The 11,097-nt window shown below is 43.6% G+C and overlaps 1 protein-coding gene across 1 annotated transcript in view; it reads right to left on the reverse strand.

Annotated features, from left to right (window-relative positions):
• LOC145412803 (mitochondrial pyruvate carrier 2-like) overlaps positions 1 to 4,089 on the reverse strand; it is a 42,326-nt gene extending 38,237 nt beyond the window's left edge. The window contains exon 1 of the mRNA XM_080282585.1: positions 3,821 to 4,089. Coding sequence (XP_080138711.1) covers positions 3,821 to 3,905 — 85 coding nt within the window. The 5' untranslated portion in view covers positions 3,906 to 4,089. The remainder of the gene's footprint in view (positions 1 to 3,820) is intronic.
• Positions 4,090 to 11,097: the final 7,008 nt, after the last annotated feature.

An 11,097-nucleotide genomic window follows, 5' to 3' on the forward strand; every position in this document is an offset into this window, starting at 1 on the left:
TCTTGGAGACGACTTGGACCGACACAGGAAGTGATTAAGGTGGGTTGTCATATTTGTTTCAGTCTTGGGTAGGTGACTTTGGGAAGTTGAGCTGACGTAGCCCCCTCTTTTATAATGTGTTTCAATCTCCCGATTAACGATAAAATCGTTATACGTTAACCCTCTCAGGTCTCCTGGTCACTATAATGGCTTAGGGGTCTCCTAGCCACTCCCGTGGCAGCATATTTAGTCATGAATGAAAACTGTTGCATGAGGCTGGTGAATGAAATAAGGATACAAGCTGCTCCCCAGACCCCTCTGCTTCTACCAGGCATGTGTAGATCACAATATTTTAGTTTACACAGTCCGGGAAGAGCTAAGCATGGTGGGGGGTTGGGATGCACGTACTGGTTCTATTATACTGTTGATCTGGCAAAATTTTTTACTATTTTGGTATCAGACAGTTCATTTAGCAAAAGAATATTGTTTGCAATATATTTTTACTACTCTGGAGGATACATAGCTCTCACCTCCCTCCTCCCTTTCATATCCCCCTTCCTCCCACCGATCCCCCACCCCTCTACCTCCCGCCCTCCCTCCAATCCCCCACCCTCCTGCCTCCCACCGATCCCCCACTCGTCTACCTCCCACCCTCCACCCTCCACTCTTCCTCCAATCCTCCATCCCCTGCCTCCCTCTTACGAACATAGCTACCGCGTCACAGGCAAGCAAGAGATTTCTGCGTTGTATGTCTCAATATTTATTCATTTCCTGGGTGTTAGAGTGTCTGACTGAGGGAAAATATTTACAGATTTAAGATTTTAGGTTTCTAAGGTTGTTTCTGTAGCCTTTTATACACGTACCATGCATTTATTTGTTACCAGGCAGACATACATGTGCAGCGAGTGATGCCTTTTTCACTGACAAATGATTGTTCGTATCTCCTTACTTTTTCTGATTTATATTTCATGAGTTTCTCACATTTCCTGGTTATACTTATAACACCGTCAATTTTGAGAAATAATAAGTATTTGATCACTGTCTCTACTGTTGCCTGTAAGTACACAGGATGATATAGTCAGCAACAATGAAATAAACATATGTACATACAAAAGGCAAGCTTGTAGGCTTACCCTCATGTCCTCACCCCCACAGCCTTGGACAGTACTAAGCAAAATAAGAGCAAAGTAAAATAAATTAGTAGTAACTAGTAAGTAAGTGATAGTTTTATAAGGATCTTGTAACTGTTTAGTTTGTTGTTTGTAAAGAAAACATCTCAAGAATCATTCATAAATCACGTGAGATATAATGTACAGTACATATATCAGTGCACTGTTTTTTATGGACAAACATGGAAGCAAACAATGCAATCATGTCGCCTACGCACCAAGAAATCACCTACCCACTGAGATGGCAATACTCACCACGCTACCACACACCATTTGCTACGCAACTTCCCATCATTTTTGCAGCACTTGTATGGCAACTAGAGCTCTAATGTTTTATAGGCAGATGTGTATTACTTCCTTGTGCATGAATATGATATTTTTTTCTTTATTTGGAAGCCTTGACTTTTTCCAAAAAATGCATCTGTCAAACGTGACTTTGGGCCCTATTTGAGACCTGAAAGGGTTAAGGTATGACCTGACGTAACCCCATCGTACAACGAGTAATGACTGTATTCATTCTTAGATCTTTAGTGGAAACGCTTCCGGTGAAGGGAAAGAAGATGTACGCGGCCTTCATGGATTTGGAGAAATAATATGACATGGTGGATTGACAAGGATTGTGGAAAGTATTATGAATATATGGAGCTGATGGGAAGTTGTCGAATGCTGTGAAGAGTCACACACACCACAAAACCAACAAGAAGACACGGTGTGTGTGTTGGGCAGCCCCTTTGGGACCTTCCAGGTGCTGTCTTCCCCCTTACTAGTTAACAAGTCAGCCCACACCCCACTGACTGGGCTACTGTATAGCCCGGTTCTCTCCATAGGAGGGATGAATCTTTAAAAGAATGAACGAACATGAAGAGTTTGTATGAGGGTGCTAAGGCTGCAGTGTGTGTGGATAGTGAACTAAGTGGATTTTTCTATCTGAAGGTTGGATTGAAACTGGAATGTGTCATGTCTCCATGGTTGTTCAGTCTGTATATGGATGGGGTTATAAATGAGACACAAGATAGGGCAGTGGATGTTGAAGTGACCCTAATGAGAGAGGGTAGTGTTTAGAAACTCCCTGTACTGTTGTTTGCAGATGATACTGTGTTGTTAAGACGAAGGGGAGCTGCAAGGCTTGGTGGATGAGTTTGGGAGAGTGTGTAAGAAACAGAATCTAAAGGTGAATGTAGGGAAGAGTAAAGTTATGGTCTTTGAGAGAGGTGAAGTCAGTGAATGTACAGTGACGTTGGATGATGAGGAAATGGACAATGTGAGTACGTTTAAGTACTTGGGTATTGTGATGAATGAGGATGGAAGTTTGGAGGGTGAAGTGCTTGAAAGGGTACAAAAAGGAAGAAAGGTTGCTGGTTCCTTGAATGCAGTGATAAGAAACAGGGAAGTGAGCATGGAAGTGAAAAAGTTACTACATGACAGTATTGTGATACCAACTCTAACGTACGGAAGTGAAGCCTGGACCTTGTTGGAGGCCAGAAGTCAAGAGTGAGAGCAGTGGAAATGAGTTACCGGTATTTGAGAGGAGCCTGTGGAGTCACATGGATAGACAGACTGACAAATGAGGAAGTGAAGCTGTGTTGTGGTGTGGATATGGATGTGATAGGAAGCATTAGGAGAAACACATTAGGTGGTTTGACCATTTTGAGAGGATGGAGAGTGAGAGACTGATGATGAGAGTCTATGTGAGTGAGGTGGAGGGGGGTAGAGGGAGGGGGAGGCCAGGGATAAGATGGAGAGATGGAGTGGAGAGGTACATGAGAGAGGGGGGGGTGTGAGCTGGGAGCCCGGCAGTGAAATGGCGGGGGACTGGGCAACACGGAGGTGATTTGTTTGTAGCCACCCCTAATGGGATTAAGGAGTCTGGCAATAGATGGACAGATAGATTTTTGTACAATACAATACAAAATTGGATGCACTGTTGACTGGTTGGCTGCCAGGGTACGATAATGATACCATCAGACTCGCCCGCCGCGACAAGAATGGACACTTAAATTAACAGTTATTACCATACCTATGCAATCCTATGCATTTTCTCTTCTACAAGCATCTGTCAAAAGTGCTTTTTTATATTCAAAATAAATAAGGAGGTGGGGGGAGATTCTCTAGTTCCTATCTCTGTTTATAACTGCACCTAAGTTAAAATGAACTGATCGAACCTAGCCTAATGTAAGCTGACCTAACCTAACCTAATTTTAATGTATATGAAGTAACAGGAGTTAGGACGTGGACAACCCCCCTCCCTTCATTACATTTACAAGAAAGTGCATTTGCAATGGACAAGTATTAAGAGGTCACTTATAAGTGTATAAACTGCATGGTGAATGTATTTCAGCTCCGGCAAGCTGGGTGTAACTCCAAAATTTTGCAATATAGTTATGAACAAGGCACATTCTTCAGATGCACAGCATTTACAGTAAACAAGTGAATATCAGTGAGATGCAGCTCGAGTTTATGCCAGGCAAAGGGACCACAGAGGCTGTATTCACTGCTATTATTTCTTAGAAGTCTGGCATTATGGTTTTTATACATTATAAAAACTTATAAATCTAATAAAATACGATACTAGAAGCACTGGCAGGTTACTCGATAATTAGGCAGGCTGATAACTTACCCATGTACTTGATCAAATATGTAACTCTCCAACAAATAACTTTAAGGTAACACACCTGCCGGATGGTTCCAAAAGGGCTGAAATTTCGGTGGCACTAACTTGTCGGCCCTTCGCATAACAGCTCGGTATATGGCAGCCATGACTGTCCTTATTTACTTCTGGGCGACGACCCGACCTTTCCCTTCTCCTTCGATGACGGCCACTTTTCTAGTCAGCTTTGCGTCTGTCGTCAGGAATCCTCAGGTATGGAGTGACATTGATTCCCTCTGGGTCCTCTCACCGCAACAAAAATCAGCTGTTTTAGGCCAAGGTTTACAGGACACCTGGTTCCATCTGTCGGCGTAAATGTGTACTAAAAATGAATATAGTTTCCCATTAAGTTAAACACTGCACATCATAGAAAATGAATTAAAGATAATATTCTGGCAAGGGCTTTCAGAGTTTGCTAATGGTGTGGGAGAAATGAAGTCATTTTATCCATTATTCAGTTTTAAAAGGGATTATCTTGCCTCTGTATGACTGACTAGCCTACTTATGGTTAGTGTGGATGAAAATGTAGGCCAACTTCACATATCATGAAACCCTTATCGTCAGCGCCAGTTATCCTGGGGGGGGGGGGGAAGTGACCTATTGGATGTAGCAGTTTGGTCTACAGCACAGTAGGTTCTGCAGAATGGCTTGTAGCTCCACAATGGATATCTTAGTCCGCAGTAGTGTCTCAGTTGGCGACTTTTCGGTCTTCGGAGTACACGCTGAATATCTTTGCACCTCGCCTGCCTATTTACCTCTCTCATAGATCATATTTTTTTTTGTTTTCCGAATTAATTTCCTTTTGCTTACGGCCTGAGAGGGAACAGGGTGGCACAGTGGTAGAGCGTCGGACTCGGGACTGGGGGGTTGTGAGTTCGAGCCACGCCCGGTAGCTGCCATGCCCAGAGGGGTAACGCCTTCATGCCACTTAGCATGGCTATGTGATCTGATAAAGCCTAGCTCGGGGAACATTTTTTTTTTTTCTTCCGGCCTGAGAGGTCAGAAATGAGGCTGGAAGGCAAGCAGGGTCGTCCACAGGTATCACAAGCCCCAGATTAAATGCACTTTTATACCGCATCCAGGATCTTTGGCCATAAATGACCAGGCGATTTTCCATGATAGACAGAGGGCAGATTGATTTCTGCACATAAAATGTCTCTCCGTCTATAGAAGGAAGTTATCTTTTTAATAATATGTGCTCCAAGGCATGAATGTACTATACATTACTTTGTGCATAATCGAGGTGCCTAGTGCGTGCACAACTTGATGCATGTTACCCTGTGCACAAAGTACCGTATACCATATTCCCATGCTTAGGTATAGGGAACTTTGTGAATAGGGTACTTTTTGCAAGCACGAACTTGGTGCATATGACATCGGCATGGCATATACAGAATGGCCGTTACGATAAAGGTACAAAATTTGATATGGGGCCGGTAAAACAACCAGAAGAATGACAGTGTATGTAGGAATCAGAGGAAGATTGGACAGTGGAAAGGGGGACTGAGGGATCAGGACTGTATGGGGCAGGTAGGGTAGGCGCAGGAAGAACTGCACATGGGAAGGCGAAAGAAGACACTGGAAAACAAGCATCACAATACTAAAATGAGAAGTACCATGAGAGTTAAAAGGTAGTCAAGACACTGTGTGTGTGTGTGTGTGTGTGTGTGTGTGTGTGTGTGTGTGTAACAGGCCAATGAGAGGTCGTCATTCAAGTCCCCTCTGTAGACGAGCTTGTAGAGTCTAACTCACCGTGGGGAGCGCCATTCACATCCTATGAATCGCTGGACACAACACAGCCCGGCAGAGGTGACCAGGTGTCGTATTTTGAATTCTCCTTAGCTCAGTTTGTAAGGCTGCATGTATACATGTTTGTCTTAACTCATGCAGTTACTGAACATTTCTCAGACAAATCGGAATGAATATCTTTATGACAAATTAAGAAAAACAAAACCATCCGTGATAACAGATGTTAGGGAGACTTACTTATCGTTGAAATTGGTTAAGATCCTATGTAAATGCAATCCCATTTCCCCCCCCCCCGATATTCTCATACAGTAAGCACAGGAGGCTCTCTGTGATTTTGTCCACTATAACCCCTTCAGTTCGGCGACGTCCTTCCATTTCAGTCTGACTATCTCCAGACAATTTGTTCAACTTGGCAGAGATTTCAAAATAGCGGAGTTAGATAAAGCCTCATTTTGCCTCTTCACTCTAAGAGATCTCCCCTAAGCTGAATAAAACCGCCTGAAAGAAGCAAGATAACACTGAAGAATATGTCACATGATTCAAACCGTTAGGCTGAAGGATATCAAACTACTATGGGTCTACGCATCGGTAGTTTTAGCCACAAGTCACCGCCTCTTACGGACTTAAATCAACGCGACCACTTCCCAATACCTTCCCTCGTGACTGGCACAGCATAAATGACAAGTGAGGCAGGATACATATTGAGGTTGGACCGGATGCAGAGGGGTAAAACTGACAGGTAGGTAAGGCAGGGTAGTGTATGGCGGGTTTAGATGGGTGAGGTGAGGTCATGGTGGGGTTGGTTGGAGTGCCGTAGGGAAACAATGACAGGTGAGGTACCGTACTGTATGGCGGGGCCAGGTGGGGTGGAAAGGGGTGATGGCCAAGTTGTGTGGGGTGGAGTTGGGTAAAACTGACAGGTGAGGTATGGTGGGTTTTGGTGGGTGGAGTGGGTAAGGTGTGGTAGAGTGTAATGTAGTAAAAACGAGAGTTATGGTAGGATACAATATGCTGAGGTTGGCTGGGGTGAACTTATGTAATGGTAGGGTTAGGTAGGGTTCAATTGGATAAGATGGACACAAGAGGTAAGGTAGAATATGGAGGGGGTTGAGTGGTGTGGAACAGAGTAATAGTGGGGCTGGGTAGGATGGAGTGGCGTGCAATCGAAAGGTGAGGTAGAGTAGACTATGGTGGGGTTAGGTGGGACTGAGTGGGGTAATGGTGGTTTTACGTGAAGTGGGATGGGGGAGTGGTATAGTTGGGTGTGGTGGAGTGGGGTAAAATTAACTGGTGAGTGTGGTGATCTTACTTGAGATGGAGGGCGGAAATTGACAGGTAACGTAGGATAGAGTACGGTGAGTTTGGCTTAGATGAAATTGGGTAATGGCAGGTTTAGGTGTGGTGGAGTAAGGAAAACAAAAGACAGGTGTGAAAGGGAGTGGCATGTGAGGTGGGATTGATTATGACGAGGTTGTGTGGAAAGCAGTGGGGTAAGGGCGGTGTTGGGTAGGGTGCATTAGGGTGAAGGGGGAGTTGGTGGGGTGCAGTGGGGTAAGGGTGGGACTGAATGTGGTGCTGAGTGGTAAAGAGAGGAGTTGGGTGAGGTGCAGTGGGATAATGGCGGGGTTGGGTAGGGTACAATGGATTTATATCGGGGTTGGGTGGGGTGCAGTGAGATAATGGCAGGGTTGGGTGGGGTGCGGTGGGATAATGGCAGGGTTGGGTGGGGTGCGGTGGGATAATGGCAGGGTTGGGTGGGGTGCAGTGGGGTAATGGCGGGGTTTTATATAAGAGTACACACACACACACACACACACACACATTTATATATATATATATATATATATATATATATATATATATATATATATCTATACATGTATATATATAATGTGTGTGTGTGTGTTTGTGTGTGTGTGTGTGTGTGTGTGTGTGTGTGTGTGTGTGTGTGTGTGTGTTTATCCCATTAGATGCCAGGGTTACAATAGTGGAGTGTCGATGGAAGAGTACTTGGCGTACCGCCATCTGCCTGTGAGATCACAGTCGCGAAGTTCATAGGTAAAGTTATTGTATTTGCTAGTGGCCCTGATACTAGGTGCTCTTGAAGATTGAATGTTTAGTCATGGAGCTTTGGAAGGAACACGTATTTATCAAGGATAACAAAACCGAAGAGAGAGCCGCGGAGAGAATCAAGCATGGGAAGAAAGTGACTGCGTACAGTGCAAAGATTCGTCGTAAGAAGTAAAAAAGCATGAAGTCTGTGTACAATATACCAGACTTTCAAACTCAGTCGCTGTGCCAGATGTGGAGGCCATTGGTCCGCTACTTTTGGAGGCAGATTTGCACTCAGAAGCACATTATAGTCGATAAATATAAATATAAATATAGATAGATAGATAGATAGATAGATAGACATATGGATATTTAAATTTATGGTCTCCAACTTGTCCCGTTTGGAAAGCCGTACATTGATAGACCTGGGCATTGAGAAGCACAAACCTAGGTAACCCACGTTCAACAGTAGGTCAAGTCTGTGTGCTAATTTCAGTGGCAATTGGCTCATTTTGTCAAATCTATATATATTCACTGTAGTGGGAACTGGCTCGCTGCGTTACAGGGTAAACCTGAGTATGCGCAAATGCAAATTCAAGAGTTCGTTTTAGAACCATGGAACTTACAATGTGGATAATTTCAGACTCTTTAGGGGCTTTAAGTGAAGCATGCGCGCGCGCGCACACACACACACACACACACACACACACACACACACACACACACACACACACACACACACACACACACACACACACACACACACCGTTACACCCCTTACAGTTCTAGAGCTTTAATCCAATAGAACATCAGGCGATATGTGGTTATATGGTTACCACCCAGCGTGGTAAATGGCTCCCTTGTAACCCAGTGTAGAGTTACATGAATTCAGTACATAGATGGTGGTCGCTCCTACCTATAAACAGTTGAGGAGACAAAGAATCTCTTCGACCCACAGCTGCGTATAATTCATCAAAAAACTTCATCAGTTCTTAATATCATTTTATTAGATGTTGTATGTACTGCTTTTAGCAGCCTACTATGCGCCAAATCATATTACTACTACCTCTACCACTATTACTACTAGTGCTACTACTAGTACTACTACTGTTACTGCAAATAATAATAATAATAATAATAAAAATAATAATAATAATAATAATAATAATAATAATAATAATAATATTAGGGGCATTTGTCTTCTTAGTATAATAGGAAAAGTGTATGGTAGGATACTTATAGACAGAGTTAGAGAAAGAACAGAGAAATTAGTTGGAGAAGAACAGGGAGGCTTTAGGAAGGGAAGAGGTTGTGTAGATCAGATATTCATTCTTAGATCTTTAGTGGAAAAGTTTCTAGAGAAGGGAAAGAAGTTGTATGCAGCTTTCATGGATTTGGAGAAAGCATAAGACAGGGTGGATAGACAAGGATTGTGGAAAGTGTTAAGAATATATGGAGTAGATGGGAAGTTGTTGAATGCTGTGAAGAGTATGTACGATGGTGCGAAGGCTGCAGTTCGTGTGGATGGTGAACTAAGTGAATTTTTCTCTTTGAAAGTTGGTTTGAAACAGGGATGTGTCATGTCTCCATGGTTGTTCAATCTGTACATGGATGGGGTAATAAAAGAGGTACAAGGTAGGGTAGTGGATGCTGGAGTGGCCCTGGTGAGAGAGGATAGTGTTTGGAAACTCCCTGTACTGTTGTTTGCAGATGATACTGTGTTGTTGAGTGAAGACGAAGGGGAGCTGCAAGGCTTGGTGGATGAGTTTGAGAGAGTGTGTAAGAAACGGAACCTAAAGGTGAATGTAGGGAAGAGTAAAGTGATGGTCTTTGAGAGAGGTGAAGTTAGTGAATGTACAGAGAGGTTGGATGGTGAGGAATTGGAAAATGTGAGTACGTTTAAGTATTTGGGTAGTGTGATGAGTAAGGATGGAGGTTTGGAGGGTGAAGTGCTTGAAAGGGTACAGCAGGGAAGAAAGGTTGCTGGTTCCTTGAAAGCATTGATAAGAAACAGGGAAGTGAGCATGGAAGTGAAAAAGTTACTACATGACAGTATTGTGATACCAACTCTAACGTACGGAAGTGAAGCTTGGACATTGTTGGAAGGACACAAGTCAAGAGTGAGAGCAGTGGAAATGAGTTATTTAAGAGGAGCCTGTGGAGTCACGTGGAGAGACAGGCTGACGAATGAGGATATAAAGGAGCGTTGTGGTGTGGATGTGGATGTGATAGGAAGCGTTATGAGGAACACACTGAGGTGGTTTGGCCATGTGGAGAGGATGGAGGGTGAAAGACTGACGAAGAGAGTGTATGTGAGTGAGGTGGAGGGGGGAAGAGGGAGGGGGAGGCCGAGGATGAGATGGAGGGATGGGGTGGAGAGGTATATGAGAGAGGGGGGTGTGAGTTGGGAGCATGGCAGTGAAATGGCGGGGGACAGGGCGACTTGGAGGCGATTTGTTTGTGGCCACCCCAAACGGGATTGAGGCGTCTGGCAATAGATAGATAGATAGATAGATAATAATAATAAGCCTATCTTTTCCATCATTATTGCCGCAAGTTGACACCATATATTATACTTTACTGTACAGATTTCTAGAACTTGACTCTGATAATCCATTACCTCCAAACCACGTGATACTGATGTTCCTCTTTCCCGGGATCAGGAAAAAAAAAAAAAAAAAAAAGGGCACCAGAGAAAGAGGAGACCAGGGACTATTAATCATGTTATAGTTTGGTCAGAGGAAACACGAAGTGTCCCAGCCGTCCATCTCATTGTCCACATACAAGCGTTTAGGGTGTAGCGGTGCCTTTAGATGGATGAAGAAGGTGAGTCTGAGAGTCCCCTTGTCCCTTCGCCACCCTCTGCCCTCCGCCATTCATCGATGGGGTTGGGTTTGGTTCTCGATTTTCATTGGACGAGGGAGCGATGGGGAAGATGTAAACAGGACGGACGCTCGGAGAAACCAGTGCCCCTCCTTTCTTTTGGTGTGTAAGGAACCTCCTTGGGTGTGGGAGAGGCCGCATCATATTTCACTGAGGTCTTCCCTGACACACACACACACACACACACACACACACGCACCACCACCACCACCACCAATATCCATAGTGCCTTAAAACGGGTTGTCCTACCTTAGTGAGATATAGCGAGGGAAATACACGATACTTATTTTATTCAACAAAAATATAAAACATACTCACACACACACACACACATATATATATATATATATATATATATATATATATATATATATATATATATATATATATATATATATATATATATAGAGAGAGAGAGAGAGAGAGAGAGAGAGAGAGAGAGAGAGAGAGAGAGAGAGAGAGAATATTGGGAGAAGGAGATGAGGCTGAAATAGCAAAAAGTTGTACTGCATACTCACAGATTCAGTTCCAGTGTGCACCAATAAAATTTGTCAGTAATTATTTCTATCTATCTAGCCATCTGATTAGAGAAGAAGGAAGCTATCTTTTCAACAAGGA

Source organism: Coenobita brevimanus, chromosome 94 (genome assembly GCF_032717465.1).
Source record: "Coenobita brevimanus isolate Jiangsu-jjx chromosome 94, ASM3271746v2, whole genome shotgun sequence".
Classification (NCBI taxonomy): Eukaryota; Metazoa; Arthropoda; class Malacostraca; order Decapoda; family Coenobitidae; genus Coenobita; species Coenobita brevimanus.